Source organism: Sinohyriopsis cumingii, chromosome 7, assembly GCF_028554795.1.
Source record: "Sinohyriopsis cumingii isolate HCF-2022 chromosome 7, ASM2855479v2, whole genome shotgun sequence".
Taxonomy (NCBI): domain Eukaryota; kingdom Metazoa; phylum Mollusca; class Bivalvia; order Unionida; family Unionidae; genus Sinohyriopsis; species Sinohyriopsis cumingii.
In genome coordinates this window covers 92,046,561-92,067,556 of record NC_142967.1, presented here as the reverse complement: position 1 = coordinate 92,067,556, position 20,996 = coordinate 92,046,561, and the positions used below count along the sequence as shown (strand labels likewise).

At 35.0% G+C, this 20,996-nt stretch overlaps 1 protein-coding gene across 1 annotated transcript in view; it reads right to left on the bottom strand.

Moving 5' to 3' along the window:
* LOC149795712 (guanine nucleotide-binding protein G(i) subunit alpha-1-like) overlaps window positions 1–20,996 on the bottom strand; it is a 65,592-nt gene that overhangs the window by 23,997 nt on the left and 20,599 nt on the right. Inside the window, exons 2-3 of the mRNA XM_089965594.1 lie at window positions 6,528–6,651; window positions 4,757–4,941 (exon numbers count right to left, since the gene is read on the bottom strand). Of these exons, the coding sequence (XP_089821720.1) occupies window positions 4,757–4,941; window positions 6,528–6,651 (309 nt within the window). The remainder of the gene's footprint in view (window positions 1–4,756; window positions 4,942–6,527; window positions 6,652–20,996) is intronic.

Here is a 20,996-nt window from a genome sequence, read left to right as displayed (position 1 = left end):
CATCATCATGAGCTATTCTAATCCTACCTTACTATTGTCAAACCATCATCATGAGCTATTCTAATCCTATCTTACTATTGTCAAACCATCATCATGAGCTATTCTAATCCTACCTTACTATGGTCAAACCATCATCATGAGCTATTCTAATCCTACCTTACTATTGTCAAACCTTCATCATGAGCTAGCCCAGGTACACTAAATTTGTTTGTTAAATTTGGTTTGTAATTATTAAGCAAACATTTCTAAATTCATCGAAAAGGTCACATGACATTAAACTATCTTTATTAAATTAGTGATATTTCAAGATATTTCAAACTAAAATGTTTCCTGACATATTTTGTACGCTGGTAATCTTCAGTCGTTATGCTAGATCCTTGAAGAATCGAACGAAACTTCTAATTTAGTGCCAATTGAGTTTCAAGAAACCATTCAAAGCAATCAGTGCACTCCTTAGGTTAAATGTATTTTCTCTAATATGTTGGTTCCATGCTACTAAATATATTATGGTGTTCGTGAATTCATCATCGTTTAGTTTTCAAGCAAGTTATTCCTATGATTAACACTTAAACCGAAAACGATCTAGAATTCTAATAGTTCTCTTTATGATAATTTTTATTATGTTACAGCAAAATCTATCTGCAATAAAAGTGTTACTAAACAAAATTAACGTTTCTTCATTATTTGGGTATTAATTACACCTCTTGATCTGGACTCAATTTTACTACGGCCTTGAAAACCAGATGAGAATTGTATCCTACTAAAATTTGGATATTTGTAATTAAAATTCAGAATAAAAACTATCGAGGCATCTTTTAAATCATTTATTTAAGATTTTTTGACTCCATTTAGCATGTGCATCTCATTTCTGTTCATTATGTTTAGAACCATGTTCATTTGTTTGTGAAAAGTATAGGTAGATTGTTCAATTAACAATTCTTTCAATTAAACTTTACCTGCTAATACGTTCCTACAATTGATTACTATTTGCCTAAGCAACGTAACGTTCAGGATCTAAAAATAAAAAATCTTAAATATTATCGTTCATCAATCATTTTTTATACATTATATAGTTTTTAATATAATTATTCTGTAGAATTTTCCCGGCATTTAGTTGTGACCACTGATTGACATCGATTTAAATGTTTTGCAAACAACCACCCCGAAAAAACCCATCTGCTCATTCTTTTAATTCAGTCCCCAAGGGCAATACATTTTACGGATTTTAGTGCGTCTAACTGTCCTAGAAGACAACTCTCTTGCTTTAAAACGTCAGAATAGTTACGCATTTTACTATATCCTCCATTACAGTTTTTAAGTCTTAGAAGTCCCGACAGTTAGTCAAGCTACAGTTATTGTGATATTTCATATCAGCTGTATAACGTGCACTTGTAATTAGAATAAATTTCAACCCATCCCTTGTTATCATGTTGGCGTCATACGAATAACAAACCCATAAGACAAAGCAGGTGTTCTGAATAATAATAATAATAATAATAATAATAATAATAATAACGATAATAACAAATACAACAACAACAACAACAATAATAATAATAATAATAATAATAATAATAATAATAATACTTTTAAGAAGGAAACGAAAACCATAATTTTATTTAACGCCTATAACGAATCGTTAAGTTTCGTTTGATCATAAATCAAATATATTCAATAATTACAGCACTTTCGCAGTGAAAGGATTAAAAGCTAAACTGTTTTTCTATGATTAAAAGCTAATTTATTTTTCATGTTCAATAATACTGTTGCCTTGCAATAAAATAATTTTTTTAAAATTTAGTTCTAAACGTTTAATAAGTAATTGGAAAACAATTCTCACAGTGCACACATTTATCATTTCTAACCATATGAAATGTATTATGGTGACGGGTGGAGCTATTTATTAAAACCTATTCAGTCATAAAGTAATTATCATGTTTAATAAAATAATCAAATATAAATAGTCTGCGCAAAACTGATAAAGAAATTACTTCAGATGAAACCCGTTATAACGCAAATCCGCTTATAACGCGATATTAGCATGGCTCCCATTTTTTAAATTTAAGGTAACATCCTAAATACATGCTCTCGGAAAAGCCGATTCTTCGTAACCCTAGCTAGCAGATTTGTAATCTCATCACTGCCTTTAATGTTGCCGTAACTTCCGAAATTTTCTAAAACATATTGCGATATATTTCCCCACAAAAAATTGTTAACGCGATCCCGCTTATATCGAGATGTTATTCTTTGGATCCGAGCATCGCGTTATAACGGATTTTTACCTGTGTAAGGATATTATTGTTAATAAAATATATGCACATGTGTATAAATACGACATTCCTGGAATTAGGAATGTATATGCGTGTATATATAACATTAATTTAATTCCCTACATCATTATAGCAATAGAGTTTTAGCGGAAGTAAAATAGTCATACAGCTCTCATGATAATTCTATTATAATCTTCCTATCTTTGCTGATAAAAACTCTTCGGTTTCGCTGCTAACGTCATATAGGGCTGTTTAGTCACGTCATGTATTTATCATCTTAAAAGTTATATTTGTGATAGTGGGGTGCTGAACTCAAACTTTTATGTTAATTGTTTAAATCAAGCTCAATTTACTTCATTACAAAATATTTTTAAAAAAACGAGCATATATTAGGAAAATTTATATTTCTCTAATGATATCATCTAAATTTTATTTAGAAAAATGTAGATTTTAAGTTATTAGTGTTTGAGTAGAGTAAATGGGGCTTACATGGTTCAATGCGATAGTAACAATGAATTAGAATAAACGATGTTGGTACTTCATATTTATGTTTTTCATTTTGCATATGCTAATTAATGTTTTAGTATATAAAGGATATAATATATCAGGTATTAACGTATAATCATTTTTTATACTATAGCAAACTTGGTGGAGAATCGAAGATTAGACTATTAATCGCACTCTTCGGCACAACACTTAACCCCCACAGTCTTTTCGTAAAATCATCTCACTTTCACAGCCAGATCATATAAATATACGTGACTTAAGAAAGCAGTAGGATTGGGTTGACATAATCTGTCACAGTAAATTACATTTTTTGTCAGTTTAAAAACTATTTTACCCTATCTGAAAACAACGCAAATCCGATTCAGTCATGCATCACAACAGCTTTTTGTCGAAGTAAGTGGAAATAACATCAACGAGACGCTAAAGGCGTCTGGTCTAATTGCATTATGAAAGAATAATTTTCATGTATGAAATTTAAGGCAGTTTCTACATATTTGTACTAGCTCACAAGGTACTCTCTTTTTGTTACTGGACGTACAACTGTTGCTGGCATACACAATCAGAAGTCGCATGACATGATGGAAAATCTTATTTGTTTCACACGTGAAAATATAAGGATATATTTTTCACATGTGAAAATACAGGAAGGAAAATACTATGAAAATTATTTACCCAATAAGTCTCTATATTTCACATTAAAGTGCATAATAAATTTAAATATTTACGTATTAATTGTTTGTAAAAATTTCTGTATATTTACGTATTATTTTTTGTGTGCATATTTCTGTATATTTACGTATTAATTTTTTGTATATTTCTGTATGTTTTATTGCTTAGTATAAATTAGGTAGGAGCTTCAAAAAGGTATGTTCAGAGCTGGATTGTTAACTTGAATAGCTTCTACATTGTACGTTTGAACTGTAGCTTCCTTAAATTATATCATAAGTTTAGTAGTGTCAAGATTAATTTTTTTATATATAAAATTAAAGTTATTTTCTTGTTTTTAGCAGGGAGATTTCGAGATTTGGTGGTGGTAGTTATTGGGATTGGGGGCGGAGGGTATCAGCGGCCACAAAATGTAGAGACTTTCGTTTTGGTGGGCGATTTTACCAACTACTACTAATACTATTTTAATAATTATTTTAATGTCTTTCATCTGAAACAACACAGATATATATATATATATATATATATATATATATATATATATATATATATATATATATATATATATATATATATATATATAGTAGAATATATAAAATGATATATTTATTGTAGAATAGCTTAGTTTAAATGAGGTACTGTGGGTGTTTGAAGCCTCTTTATCAGCTTCGAAAAGGCGGATTGTCATTCTGAATATTTTCTCATATTTAACATAAAAGTGCATATGTCATTTTGTAAGAAATTTAATTTTATAATTACCGGCTGAAATTTGGTCATAATCAAACTTTTATGTTTTATTTTTTAATATGCTTGATTATATGTTGATAGTACTGTACAGTTTGACCCAGTTGCAGGGTCTCAGATTGTTCATTCTTAATCTTTTCTAACTTTTTTAATACTTTTAACTTAAAATTACTGGCGGAAAGTTGACCGAAGTTTATATTTAATTAGTTATTGTTCGTTTTGGGAAGATGAATGTTTAAAATATTTATTTTTGCGCATGCAGGATTTTAGTGGCTGGAAATGTTTTGTAACATGTGTATTCTTTGTGTGCAATACCATGTGGTTGTTGGCTGGGAAATTTCGAGAAGAAAAAAAACAACACATTTGGTGGTGAAAGCTATTGAAGGTGGAGGGTATCAGCAGCCACAAAATGTAGAGTACTTTCGTCTTGGTGGGCGATTTTACCAACTACTACTAATACAATTTTGATAATGTATTTCAATGTCTTTCCTCTAAAAAAATACAGATTTAAATAGTATATAAATAAAAAAAATAGATTTATTGTATAATAAAAAATCAATAAACTGTACCTTGTTAGTTTCGTTGTCAAACGGGATCTGGAGGGTTTTCATTTGATCTAATACTGTATTTATTGCGTTGACCATATTGTCGTGTACCTGATGGTTGAACTTCTCGCGTTCTAATTCGGGGAAGCCGTCACCATAATTAATACGAAGTTGTTTGATGAAAGTGCTTTTCCCCGAACCCGCTCCTCCTGCAAAATATCGTAACGTGTTCCAAATATTAGGATGACAACAGCAACGAAAAGCTAAAGAAGATGAGGAGAAGGAAGAGAAGGAGGAATAGGAAGAGAAGTACAGAAGCAAAACTTTGCAGAAGTGATTATTAGAAAAGACAAAAGCTTGTGACCCAGTTACCAGACTGAGGAGTTGTACCTCTTTTGAGATTTTGCGATAGATAGAAATCGAGACTCTGATTTACCACTTTCCTCTGGAAAGGTGGATACGTGTAGTGTGTGTGTCTGTGTGTGTGTGCGTGTGTGCGCGCACGCGTGTGTGTGTGCGCGTGTGTCGGGTTGGGAGGCGGATACGGAGAACCTCAACTTCATACGGAAAGTGGAGGATCAAATGGCCGAAATGTCCAAAGAACTTGCCTTACAGATCACTAGCATCTCACCTATGTCTTCATGGATTCGAGTCTCGGCTCGGCCAACGTGGGTATATGATAAATCTTGCCAGTAGCTTTCAGTGGGCCGATTGATCTTCCCGGGATTTTTCAGGGTTCTAACTCCAACAAATATACTGGTCGCCATGTATAGCCCGTCGTGTGCTGAAAAATGGCGTTAAAACCCGCAAAGCAAAATTAGACCAATCCACATAAATATTTGAAAATTTTTATGACCAATAAGACAATAAAAGTAACCACTGAATAACAATTTTCTTATTTATATCAGTAGGATAGACAAATATTTCATAAAGTGTATGGGATTAACAATTTTCGACGCTGGTATCATATTTGTGTACTTTTCAACCTTCTACCATTGTGGTATTGAGATTCGTTACCATTGGTAACACCGTGATATGCATCTTAAGCATCTGACGAGTATGTGGCGAAAGGTTCAGGTTAAAATAGGAGAAATGGTGTAGTGTGCACACCAAAAATTGAAACATTCTAAAAATAGATTCATATGTACGAAAATGGGTGTAGGTGGGGTGAGAATATGTTTCATGAAGTTTAATCTTTTTTAACCGTACTGTTCTCGTAGGAAAGTTTTAATTTCAGAGATAAGTGTAATATGTGACATTCAAGCATGAATTCAAAATTAGAAGAAGTGAGCTTAAGCAATATATAAATGTTCATTAAGGTGGCAGCAAATTTCTGCAAGTAGATTTCTGCAAAGGATAAGATAAGGATGAGTCCACGTTCCACTGAAGCCAACCTCAATCAAAATAAAGTCTCGTAATCATCAACACGTATTCGTTTTCCAACTCGTCAGATAATGGAGAAATGTAATCAGTAAAATCATTAGCAAGACACAAGTGATCCTGATAAGATTAGCACCTTTATAATCACACCAATCCCTCTACACGCAACTGAGAAATTCCATAAAACTCGCAATTTGTAATTCAAATCAGACCCCAAAAGGAAAGCGGGATCTTTTTGTGGCCTCATAGGAAAGCGATATCCATGACAGAGGAAACTTGGTCTAGTTTGTTCCGCTTCTGCATCTACTTTGTCATGTAGTATGTTACTTAAGACGGACAAATCGACGGTCGGAATCGGAGCCAGCGTTCTACCACGGAATCGCAAGGGCAACCAATCAAGACATGACGTCTTTACCTAGAACCAGCAGCTGGATTTCACGTTGTCTCTTTTCACGTTCAGCATCTAGCTGATGATCAATGCTCTTACTCCTCGCTAATGCCGCCCTGCTCCCTTTGTTCATCGCGGTCCACGACAGTGTCTGAAACGATGAACAAAAACATGGTCAATTCCCAACGAGAAGACTTGCGTGACAGTCATCCTAAAATAGAAGGCAACCTAGCACATTGGAAAGCACTTTTGCCTTTCGATTTAAAATATCGCTGAGTTTGAGCGTTCCGTGCAAAAATTGTATTAGACTTGCAAAGACGGCACCGAATACCTAATCAAACATAAGCTCAATTAAAAAATATGTTTGTCCTGTACAAAATAGAACTTTGGCAAATTGTTTTAGTAATATTAGGCATTTAGCAAATTTTTTCTTCTTCTCATATTGTGAAATTTTGGTCAAACCAAAACAGAAAGCGGTGTTCTGATTGAACTGCACCTATACTGTGATAATTACCTATTACGGGATAATCTTGTGTTTGATAAAAGTATGTTGTTTCTATAGTTCCTTTTAGTACTAAAGAGTTCCGTGAATTTTCTTTTTTTCTCCATTTCTGTGCTCTTTGATTCTTATTATAGCAGTAGACTAAACGCATATAAGTAGTTTTCTCTCCATCCTTCAAGTAGTAGAGGAAATATTGAGCAAAAGTGACAGCTTTATTGTATAAACAAGCTATAGTCTGCGATGCTGTAAGGATTTATAGTTCTCTTCCTTTCTGAACGGTTTACTGGCAGGAAGTTCGCAGGTGGTTTACAACAAACACTTTCGATATTAATCTAAATACAACTGATATGTCTCATCTTACGGCAAGGTCGGGCTTTTAAAAATGTCAAGGTTTGTAAGTGGATACGTTTTGCTGGATCGTATACTATATGATACGCTAACAATGGGTCACATATTAGTGGATACGTTATTATTGGATCATATATTGTTTGATGGGTTCTTACTGGATCGTATATTACTGAATACATTATTGCTGGATGGTATCTTACTGGATACGTTCTTACTGGATTGCATATAATTGGATACGTTATTACTGGATCTATTCTAAGAACAAATGACATTTGGAAGAAGTCAGGTACTTCAAACTGTCGTGAACACCAACAAGGAACACTTACAAAGCCATCGAATACGTATCGAAAACAAGTTGGATTCTTTAAAAATGAAGCATAGTGTTAGGATATTTTACTGATATGTTTTGCATACAAAACTTTACCAGCGGATGCTTTGGATTTGGAACAATTTGCCAGACAGGTTATCCAAATTAAAATTTTAATCAGCATTTTCAAGAAGAACTCATACAACGTTTTAAAAATGCTTTATTTTGTTAATAGACTAATGGGATTTTTCGTTGCACCTGAACAAGTTATGCGAAAATATTGTCAAAGGTTCTGCTGACTGTAATTCTCCTTATATAGACTGATCTCGTTCCAAAATAATGCAAACCGTGCACCGTGCACTGTTAATTTCCCCGTAAAATGTAGTGGATCTAACTGGAGTACTAATGATCAGGTGGATAATGCTGCGCACAAGCTAAAAATCTAGAATTACATATTATGTACCGAAACACTAATAATCAACTTGTATTCGAATTGGAGTCTGGAGTCTGGAGTCTATTTCTATAGTCAGATTATCAATAAATCAATAACCGCCCTGAGACATAGTTTTGAAAGAAATCATTCCAGGATAACATATCAACTCTAAATGAAAATTAATTAATCTTTTCAATATACAGATATCAAGTATATCTCATGGGACGCCAAATGACTGGGCGCCGTTTCATTCCAAGCTAGATCAAGTGTTTTGTAAACTTCCGGTTGGAGAAAGTTCTCATATTGAACAATATCTGAAGTACTTTAACTGACAGATGCCAGTTGGAGAATTGCCTCAAAATAGATCTGACATTTCCTGTTCTAAAACAGATGACAATAACATTCCCGCTGCATTAGCCATTTTCAAAGCGCCAAGGCATATCAATGAAAAAGGTTATTAGATATATCCCTCCTTGAGGTAGTTCTAAGGGGATGTTAAATATGCCTGGAAGAATTATTTTTATTCTGCTTTTACCTATCTGCTTATAACGTACAATTATAGCTCATCCAAGGAACGTGGTCATAATTCGTCGTGATCGCAAGTAATATAACTATTTTAAATATAGAGACAAACATTCGGGTATAATTGGTCCACATTTTAAGTGCCAGTTGAGCCATTCGACGATAATTTGATTCAACTATACATACGTGCATGTACAGGTATAGAACCACACTAAAATCGAAAAATATGAAATTTTACATGTTCATGGGACAACAGCTCCCCAATAGTAAACTTACGTAATGAGAGAGATTTTTTAAAAAATCCAGACTAATTCCATCATTCAAAATGTGCATCATTTTATCTTTCATTATAAATATTGATATTACAAGTAATGCATTTTCGACTCTAAAATATATATGAAAATTACCCATGGCGACGATATAAAAACATTAATATACTCCAAAGAAAAGCACAAGTAAATAAAGGTCATTTAAATAAATATTCCCTGAGATACCAAGGGAATGTTTTTATTGCGAACCACATTGGCTAACATAATTTCACAATCTACTGACAACTGGAGACGATGGTTATGGTACTGATTACTTGCAGTTGCTAAATCATAGGAACACCTTATGTCACGTGCGATGACTATTTTCAGGTCAATCAAACGAACTTGTGCATAATGAACCAATTTTCTTTGTCACTAATGAAATGCCACTCTGTTCGCAATAAAATTAATCGTAGCTGAAGCCCAAAATTCCTTTCTGTCCCATCCGCAGTTTCTCTGACAATCTTCAGCACATTACTTGTAGAAAGAATTTATTCCAATAGTCTGTTTTAAGGTTTCGTTTGCTATCGCCTGCAATAGCCACATAAAATTGTTGGTCCTCTCTCTGTGCAACATAATTAATAAATATTCTAAGGTTGCACTTACAAAAACAATAAAATTGGATGAATGTTTGTCTGACTTGGTGCCAAAATTGTCTCCTGAAAAGCTTTATGCGTAACAGTTGTAATGATATATTCTTAAAACTTCTTTTAAACTTGCCTTTGTTCGGTGATTATCAGAGGAAAGAGTTTTAAAACTTTAAAATTTGAAAATGAAGGCTTCATGTGTATCATAAAAGTAGCGTTCTGTTTTACGTAAAACTGAACAGTCTAAGCAGAAACTTTTACAGTGATATATAGCCATGCCGTTTTGTTGTTTCATGTCTGTTGCGTCAACACTTTCTTTCCACAGAACGTGATTTGTTGAATTTTAAAGTGGGGTCGTTTGAATTTAGTACGACTTTCACTCTACGTGGATTTTAAAAATTAGGTTCGCACAGAATGTTATCCTTTTATAACTTTTTCATATCAGGTCTTTTCTTCACTCAACAGCTCTTTCACAACATACCTTAACCTCACACAACATCTCTTTCATGACAGATCTCACCTCACAAAACAACTTTCTCTTAACAGACCTTGACCTCACACAACATGTCTTTCATAACAGACCCTGACCTCACACAACAGCTCTTTCATAACACACCTTGACCTCACACAACAGCTTTTTTAAAAAAGATCGTGACCTCACAAAACAGCTTTTTCATAACAGACCTTGACCTAATACAATAGCTCTTTCATAACAACTCTTGACTTCACTTTTTCCATTAATGAACAATCGCATGAAGTATCTTTATTACAGTAAATGTCAGGTGCAACTCTCACTCCTAATAATTAAACGTATGGTTGAAAAAAGATCCTTTCCGTTGATGAAGAGGTTGCTTGCTTACAATTGAGTTTTTGCAGACGATGTCAACAGTTGGTCATGCATGCCTTCTGTGATATTGTGTTCCGCAATTGTTTCCTTAAACTTGTGAAGGCACACATATCTGTCATTATATGATATGTGACTCGAATTGTTAGATGTTTGAAATACAAAGTAGCCTTGTGTTTATAAACTGATAATTTTCATTGTGCCAAAACCTAATGGCAATATAAATCTTCTATACTACGACAACAGTAGAAACTATTTCCTTGCTACCACGTCACATGATGTTTATTGCAGCCATTATTTTGGGGGAAATGTGTGCAAAGAGACATTGCATCTCGGTTTCAGACAGATCTAGTACCGAAACGGGTCGTTGCCTTCAGTAGTTCATACAAACGAGAGAGAGAGAGGGAGAGAGAGAGACTTTGAATTTAAATAAGTCACCTACACTCCTTAAGAGTCATTGCTGCTGCCGAACGAACATAACAATGAAGTGCACAACTATAGCTCACTGAAATTTTGGCTTCGAGCTTGAAAGAAATTTACATTAGTCTGGCTCACAGTTACACTGTCACTGCTATTTTGGATTGGAGCTTAGAAAATTGACATTAGTCTGAGCTCAAGAATTTTATCTAACCCATTTAAATATTATTTCACTATCGTAACTTCGTATTCAAAATGTTTCATCCTTTTGAACTGCTATCGATAATAATGCAGCATAAGAAAATATAATAAAACCTGACTGGACTAATGTTTTAATAAATCTGTAAGAGACATCTTGAAATAATTCTTCTTTATATGGTTATTTTTGCAAGAGTAATTCTGACCTTGTGCAAATTTATTCCTAACGCCAATCAAATATATTGCTGGGATCATCATCTGTTCGTTTCCCGGCAGATGATCAATTTTCCCCGGAGTTCATTGAGCTCCATCTACTCTGGAGAGACTGTCGAAGGTTAGAAAAACGATTAGACAGGTTTCAGTGGAGGCACTGGGCTGTTGTTTTATCAAAAATGCAAATATTCCGATTTCGCAAGCACATGAATACATGGAAAACACACCGGGACTTTCTTATCTCATAAATTCTAATAAGTCTGGCATTTTAAATATTATCAATAGTAATCAAATGAATGCTTCTTCGTAAAGGAAATGTTGACGGATATAATCCTTTCTTTGCTGAAATCAGTACTTTTATTCTCTAATATTTTGTTTACGAACAAAACTAAGAGCGAATTGGATCGTCTCCTCTTGTTTAGATAGACGCATATACAATAAAGGTATCTAATCGTATAATTAAACAGGATAAACCTAATTTAAGGGATGTATTGGATTGATTCACATCTGTTGTGTTCCATCTTGGGTAATGTTTTGTGTTACATAATTATGTAACCATTTTTTTCTCCTGGGTAGTATGTGTTATTTCCTAATTGCTTATGCCTCAAAAGTATGGAAAATGGCTATTATTCCCCACAGTGATATTTTGAAATTTACTTATTTTCCAGAACATTCCAGATAGATTCAGTTCTGGGTAAACTTTTATTTTTTTTCTAGAACTTTCTTGAGCTTTCCAGTAATATAAATATTTATATAAATACAAGGGCTTTAAGCCCACCAGTTCAGTTTAGTTCCAGCTGACTAAGTGGATACATATCTGCATTTGTCTGAGATGGCATAAAGAGACTGCACACATTTGACATACGCATTTTGCTATGTCCTCGACCAGTTTATCAAGACAAGAGCGAAAACGTACTCCGTGAAAGTATCTGCTAAGATGTGTGAGGCCTACAAGGCATATTCGGCATGCCTGTCGGGGATCAAGACAAGCCCTGGGCACCTCATTTCACATGCGAGCACTGCCCCCCAAAAAACTGGAAGGTAAGATGGACAATTGTTGCTAGGAATTTCATGTTACAAAATGTGTTAATTTTTTTTCAAATTGTAAAAGTTTTTAATTTTAAAATGTTTAACATTTTCAATGTTATTGAAAAAATATATCATATATGAAAAATGTTGCGAGAATCTCTTACTCATTAGTCACGGGTGAAATAGATGTATTTTTGTAGGATGGTACAGAGGAGAAAAGAGATGCACGAAGTTCTCTATCCAAAGAATTTGGCGGGAACTCACTGACTACTCAAGCAACTGCTATCACGTATGCGGACCTTTCTTCATCCATTGTCCCGGTGCAACACTACCCACTCCTCATAAGAGAGAGCAGTTGTCTTTAGAAGAGATCAACAAGTCAGAGAGCGAGGACGAAGTTTTAGATCCAGATGACAATTTAAGAGGTGGAGCTGAGGAGAGAAACCCATACTACCACAACCACAAAAAAATGACTTGACGCTAGATCTTGGTCTCACCAAGTCCAATGCCGAGATTTTGATGTCTAGGCTCAAGCAGTGGAACTTGTTAGATGAAAGTGTGCGTGTCGCAGATCAGAGGAAGCGTCACCAAGCTTTCTCCAGCTTCTTCAAACGTAAAAATGGGCTCTGCTTATGCCAAAATGTGTCCAGTCTGTTCGAGGCAATCAGAATCGCATGCAAACAGGATGAGTGGCGCCTCTTCATTGACAGCTCATTAAGGAACCTCAACGCCGTGCTGCTCCATAATGGGAACAGGTACCCGTCTCTTCCCCTGGCTCACTGGGTTCACCTCAAAGAGGATTACAACATCATCAAGACCTTGCTGGACGCTTTGACGTATGATGAGTAGGGCTGGGATGTCATCAGAGACTTCAAAATGGTGGCATTCCTGATGGGTCTCCAAGGCGGTTTGATCACGTTTCCCTGCTAGCTTTGCCTTTGGGACAGCAAGGACACTGAGGCGCACTACCATAGGTGGAACTGGCCACAGCGGACCGAGTTCTCTATGGGGAGGAACAACGTCAAGTGGGAGCCACTGGTGGACCCCCGGAGGTTGCTGATGCCACCACTGCACATCAAATTAGGCCTTATGAAACAGTTTGTCAGAGCTCTAGATAAGGAGTCGGCAGCCTTCAATTATCTTCAAGACTTCTTCCCTAAGCTGTCTGAGGCAAAGAGGTCAAAGCCGGTGTCTTCGTCGGACCACAGAGAAAGAAGATCCTGTAGTGCATTGAATTCCCCAAGAAGCTCACTAGTAAGGAGAAAACTACGTGGAGCTGGTTTAGACTCTTGTGAAGAACTACGGCACAATGGGCTGCAGGATGTCCCTCAAAGTCCATATCCTTGATGCTCATCTTGATAAAGTCAAGGAGAACATCGGAGCGTACTCGGAGGAGCAAGGCGAGCGCTTCCACTAGAATATATTGGACTTTGAACGCCGCTACCAAGGACATTATAACAAGAACATGATGGGAGACTACGTTTGCGGGCTGATTCGTGAAAATGATTGCAGTACAAGGCTGATTCTTGAATGTGATTTACAGTACAATCGTAAATCTAAAAAAAACTACTCACTTCTCTATCTTTTGTGGTCATTTTTGTATTACTTTAGTATAAATACATGTTAATTTCTATTCATATTTTTTTCTGACCTAATGAGAACGAAAAGACACAAATTCGACCGTTTTCTCATTGAAAATAGGTAAATTTCAAAATATCACTGTCGTGGTCACAAAAGCAAAGTTTGTGGGGCATAATAGCCATTTTCTATACTTTTTAGGCATAAGCAATGACGAAATAACACTTACTACCCAGGAACAAAAATTGTTACCGATTATAATCGAGGTGGGTTTATCCATCCTAATGGGTTTACAGGTTTGCCTGAAGTGGCGAACGCACGCACAGACACACACACACACACACACACACACGCACAGAGACAGTCTCGGAAGCGGGAGGTTCTGGGTTCGATCCCCGGCCGAGTCATACCAAAGACTTACAAAAATGGTACTAACAGCTGCCTCGCTTGGGCTCAGTATTAAGAGGTTAGTGTTAGGACTGGTCGGCCTGGTGTCAGGATAATGTAACTGGGTGGGACATCATGCTACATGTCTGCGGCATGATGCCCCAGTGCTGGACATCACTATAAACTGCCACACTGCAGACATCGTAGCGATATGACTGAATTTTTTTTAAAGCTACGTTAAAAATCCTAATCACACGCACACATACATACAGACACACATGGACACAAAAAGGGAATTTTCTTCAGTTTTGACGTTGTACTGCCTCTATAGAGCTGACGCAAAAGACATCGTGGATCATTTTAATTTACGAATTGTTGAATAGGATGGAACTAACCTGTGAAACTAATATGTGTAACTAATACGTGAAACTAGTATGTGTAACTAATACGATAAACTAATATTTGAAAATATTATAAAAGAAAAAAAGTTACGAAAACACCCACTATCAAATTAGATGATGACTATAAGCTCGAGGATTGTAAATAAAGGATGCATTAATGCAAGGGTTTTAGATCGACGTGTGCTTTTACAATATAAAATGTGCACAGAGGCTCCTATACTCGTGAAATTCATGTTAGCGAGAGAAGCAGCAGTCCACGCTTCAAATTAAGCACCAATAATTCATTAAGGGACGCAAAGTATGCCACGACAACAGATGGAAGTATTGACTATAGTCAAGATTGATGAGGAGAAATGCAGTTTTTGTGGCAATTTTAGTAATGGGGTGCAACTTATCGAAGTGCTGCATTATCTTTCTATACGATACAAATATAATGCAGCTTTGATCAAGAAAGAAATTGTACTGGAAAATCCCGATCATGAAAATTATTTCACATATCATGGAAAATATCTTCTTGAGTACCAAGCCAAGAAGCAAGCGGTAACCTTTCAGACCTGACATACCATTATTCTATTTCATGCGGAATATTTTTTAAGGTCAAATTTTTGCGGGTAAAAATGTTTTTTTCATAAATTGTTTTTTCTTTTCTTTTGGGGTGGAGTTAATGAACTCCTTGTTTTGATTTATTTGTAATTTCGTTCGTTGTTTCCTATGTAGTAAAATATCGAGAGACATCCGATGTGTGTATCAAGAGACATCCGATGTGTGTTGCATATACATCCATTTCGTCAGAAAGTTGCTAAATCTGATCAATCTAAAATGCTGATAGTTCCGATTACGTTCTCTTCTGTCATGAATTATTTATCAAATGTACACCCGATTAAAATGAATTCATATCAAAACTGATATCTTCTTTCATATGGCTCTTTTATGTAAATTAGTCAATTAAATATTTTAAGCTACGTCTGCTTCTTCCAATTACATTTAGTTCTTTTCACTTTAATTTTCCTTTGCGCGGCATTACCGGGAAATTTTTGAAAGCGATGTTACTGTCTAAGCAGAATCTCATTGGTCTTAATATATATACATGTACCAGTTTAAAGTAATTTCGTTTAATTATATCACGTGAACATTGTTTGATGTCCTGTGGTAATTGAATGCACATTAATAGAACAATTGCACTTACATATATACATGTATATACCTAAAACATTCGCATTAAATAAATCAGGTTTGATCTAACCTCAAGTGGTCTTGTACACCTGTGTACAATTTAGCATCTGACTTCATGCCATCTTTTACACTTGTGTACAGTTTAGCATCTGACTTCATGCCATCTTTTATACTTGTGTACAGTTTAGCATCTGACTTCATGCCATCTTGTACACTTTTGTACAGTTTAGCATCTGACTTCATGCCATCTTGTACACTTATGTACCCTTTAGCATCTGACTTCAAGCCATTATGTACACTTGAGTGTAGTTTAGCACCAGATTTAAACCATCTTTTATACAATCTGGTATAACTGTGTGTAGTTTAACACCTGACTTCAAGTCAACTGAATGCTTGTCTGAAGTTTAGCATCTGACTTCCACCCATCTTGTATACTTGTGTGTAGTTTAGCATCTGACTTACACCCATCTTGTATAATTGAATGTTGCTAGCATCTGACTGAGAATATTGCAGACGTATATGTCTAGACTTACCATTATTTTTTATCAATAACAATATGGTTAATAATTCCCGGCTACCCACTATCGGCTGATGAATAGTAAAATGGTTAATAATTCCTGCCTACCCACCCACTGTCGACTTATGAATAGTAAAATGGTTAATAATTCCTGCCTACCCACCCACTGTCGGCTGATGAATAGTAACATGGTTAATAATTCCCGACCACCCACTGTCGACTGATAAATAGTAAAATGGTTAATAATTCCTGCCTATCCACCCACTGTCGACTGATGAATAGTAAAATGGTTAATAATTCCCGACCACCCACTGTCGACTGATGAATAGTAAAATGGTTAATAATTCCTGCCTACCCACCCACTGTCGACTGATGAATAGTAAAATGGTTAATAATTCCTGCCTACCCACTGTCGGCTGATGAATAGTAACATGGTTAATAATTCCTGCCTACCCACCCACTGTCGACTGATGAATAGTAAAATGGTTAATAATTCCTGCCTACCCACCCACTGTCGACTGATGAATAGTAACATGGTTAATAATTCCTGCCCCCCCCCCCCACTGTCGGCTGATGAATAGTAACATGGTTAATAATACCCGGCTTCCACTATATATAATGAATAGTTAAAAGGTCACTGCATTTGTATGGGAAAATATGAACGAGTTTTTCGAATGGAAATACTGTACATCCTCGTGAGTGCAGTATATCCATCAGAAAAAACGAGTTCATATTTTCCCATACAAATGCAGTAACCTTTTTATATCCTCATTTTTTTAATTCTACCTAATGCTTAATTATATTAACAAAATACACTACAAGAAGCAAAGTAACTGAATGTCTGCCGTATTCCAACCTAAATACATAAGCGCAGATTCATCATTACACAGCAAAAACATTATTACTGCGCACATAACTCCGTAATTCGGATTTGCAGAAGTAAGAAAGTACATTTTGAGGAAATTCAGGATGTAAAATTGTAAGTATTTTATTTTGCCATTCTTATCACCAGCTAAAGAAGACAGTATATGCCTTGTCACTTGTATGTTATTTGTAAGGACCGTATCTTGTGTATGTTGTATAGCTAGCCTAAATCCGATACATTGTATAAAAAAAGTTAACGCTGAATATGCCAAAGCAGCTGGTATGTGGCAGTCCACGAAACATCTGCTTTAGTTCATTCAGAAGCAAATTTAAAAAACCACAATGTAAAGCGCCTACTACGCGAGTGTATATGATTTGTTTACAAATCAAAAGTGCTGGCATCTGCGTCCATTGTTTGTTTACACTAGAAAGTAGTTCCTTTATGCACGTGAATGCAATGCGTGTATTTGCACGCGAGTTCAGAGTCGGGTAATATTACACGATTCTGACAATGTAAAGTTAACGGGGAAATAAATGAGTATATAATAACAACATTTATAATAATTTACGTCTACCCAGTATCGGCTATTAATACTTTTACTCTGCTCGGCTTACTTATATCATGGACTATATAATGTTAGTTATATAGTTTGCCAATGACATCATACGAGTTGTATGGATCAGTATGAAATTCGTATTGGACGAAGGCATTAGCAGCACGATGTTTGGTTACCATTGTAAATAATGAAAGTGAGAAAGTCAGTTTGGTAAACTCAGATATGGTGGACATGCGATACGGACGAATTAGATACGATTTTGAATCGGCTAGGTGTTCCATCTGTTGATTTCTTCAGGAGATGTAAAACGTTGTAACTCATGGAGTGTAAGGAAGTTACTGCAATATAAATAATGTTGTTCATTGTATTGCGTTTGATCTATTATGACACTGAACAACCAATAGAATGCTTTCACCGGTTAAACATAAGATATATGAAAGCTATTCATAACTTGCCTTCATAAAATATCTTCTGAAAGAGAGATGTGAGAAGAGTCAAAGTCGTTGCTTTCAACCTTGCTAAGTGTATCATTGAGAAATTTTGGATTGCATGTTTTATTTACTAGGTAATAGAGAGACACTCCAGTAATAAATGCATTTGCTACAACTGTGGTCAAAGTGGCAAAAACAAAGGCTAAGTACATACTCGTGGTAATTGTTTTGTTCTTCCTCTGCTTACATTTCAATATTGATGTGTTTGAATGTTAACAAGCTAGGGAAACACTGCTATACCAAGAAATGCGTATAAAAAAGCAAAATGAATGCAAATTTCTCAAAAGGGTAATCAAACTAAGTAGCTAAAATCCAGCACTGAAAAGACTAACGGTATAAGTGACACCCTTAAGTTCCCAGGCTGGATTAAGGAAGGAAATATATGGACTGTACAACATGGTTAATTGATATGATGCTCTGTCCTGTACAAACCCAAGATTTAACAAAAAGGTAAATTCTAGAGGAAAAAGAAATGGAAACAACCGACACGAATTACCCATTTTATCAAGTGCAACAATTTTTAACTATAACAATTGAACATAGAAAAATGCTCGACAAACCTAGTTTATTTACTGTCATAGGCATTATACTCCTATTTTTTTTTTTTACCTCCAGCATCAAAGAGCTTAAAATAAGCTGTTTAGCTTCGGTCAACAAACTGAGATATGAACAATGCAAATTAATACACTATTTAAATTTGTAAATTCAGTGTAAACATTGCATATATGCATTAAATTCTGAAGGGTTTTAGAAAACAATTTAGGTTAGCGTAATCGAGAGCAGATTACAACGTTCATTTCAAAGAAACTTCGAATCAGGACAAAACGTGAAGTCAATTACGCTTCTAACAGTACGCTTCTAACCGTCGCCAAATTACCTGGCTTCAATCCAGTCAGTCAAGTGTTCTGCAAACTTCCTTCCGAGGGAAATGTATCCCTAGTTTTTAACATCCATATTACTTACTATTAACGGATATCCGTTTCAAACTAATTCAACAGAAAGCTGACATGTTCTGTTTTAGAATGATTATGATTTATGGACCATTTTGATCGATATATCGATAGTTCTGAAGGATCACTTGCTAATATGGATGTAGTCAAATTACAGATTTATTACTGAACTTGACTGCCATAATGGCACGTATATGTAGAAAATGTCACATGAATTACCACTTTAATGTGATGAAGAATAGAATTTATTCAGGTTGCACAATGACATATTAGACGATCTTATAAGCTATAAAAAATCTAAATTCATTTTATCATCATAATGTATTCGTGGAAGCCATATGTCTATCTTTTCTGGAAATGCCAATTGCCACTTATGAAACCATTTCGTTCTATTTTCATATTACAAATGATGCCATTGATGGTGATCGTATTGCAAAATGAAACCACGCTATTGCTTTTTATAACCTATACTTGTGGTACTGTGAACAGTACCTTGGGCACACATTGAGACGATGGATGCATTGATTTTGTCAGCAGCGTCGAAGAGAGCATCTTTTGAAAAATGGATATGATCATCCAAGAGATAAACAAAGAATCAAAAACTCGCAAAGAGTTGAGTTTCAGCACGTGTATGCTATTTTGACATCTCAGTTTGAAATTTTAAAATTATTTTGAGGATATGGTCAAAATGATCAAACATTCTTGCTGTAAATCAATCACTACGGCTGCGCTATTATATAAATCATAACAGGCTTAACGTAAAGAAAACGAATTTTTAACAATTAAACATACGATTTTCATATTTGACTAGACATGGGAGACAGCAATTTCCAGTGAAATTGTGCAAATCTGAAAAACAAAAAAGATAAAGTTTATTCGTAGACTTTTGTAAATTCTACCTTAGAGATAAGCTTTGGGATAGGGATGGGAAGGAAAGGAAATGACTAATATATTTTTTCTCCATTAATCGTTGATTATGAGCGGAATGTTTTTATATCTGACATTTTGCTTGAATGTTCTATTAATTATATCTAATGTCAGCGAATCTGCTGAAACATCATCCTATATCAACAGTTATGTTGTTTGTATCGAACTGCAAACGGCACATACTAATTGATTGCTTTTCTTATATAGTGAGAAAAAAATAATTATGTACAAATTAGATATAAATACTGTCCTAATAGCTCATGAAATCATAGTCCTACACTACGTGCGATTCCAGTAGCTAGTACAGCTGACGTCACAAAATTGCAGTTTGGTCCAGTCCGATAAAGTGAGAATTCAGATCTTTGCAAGATTAGACCGGTTGCAGCTAGTTTGAGTCGTAAAGTCACCCGTACTTAAACACTAAAATCACACTTGCGTTTAAGTGCTTTTTCTTGCACAAAAAGAAGTTTTAGTAGAGATATATCAGATAAAGTGTGTACGTGATAATTAAGTATACGAAAAAGCACGTGTTTGATGTGTACCAAAACACACAGAAGGACATTGAAACTGAAAATCTCCTTTCGTGTCTCATCAAATGTTTACACATATTCAACCTAAGGTTTTCATGGTAGATTTTCTTTTACTGTAAATATTGACGTCAGTGATTTTAACAATAACTGCAGAACTTTGTTTGATATTGGAAAGGCATTTATCTAAAACAAAATATTTTTGTAGCTAATATCACATGAATTACAGTTTCTAAATTTGCATGTTGGTACGGTTACTTAAGAAGTCGACACGACTTTAGCATTTGGATACAGACTGTAACAAATATATCCCTTTTCATGTGCTTTATTTTATTAATAATTAATTTTATTTTATTTTATTTTTATTAATATCGGATAAAATTGTGTTCCCTTCGTGAGTGTTCGGAGCGCATCAG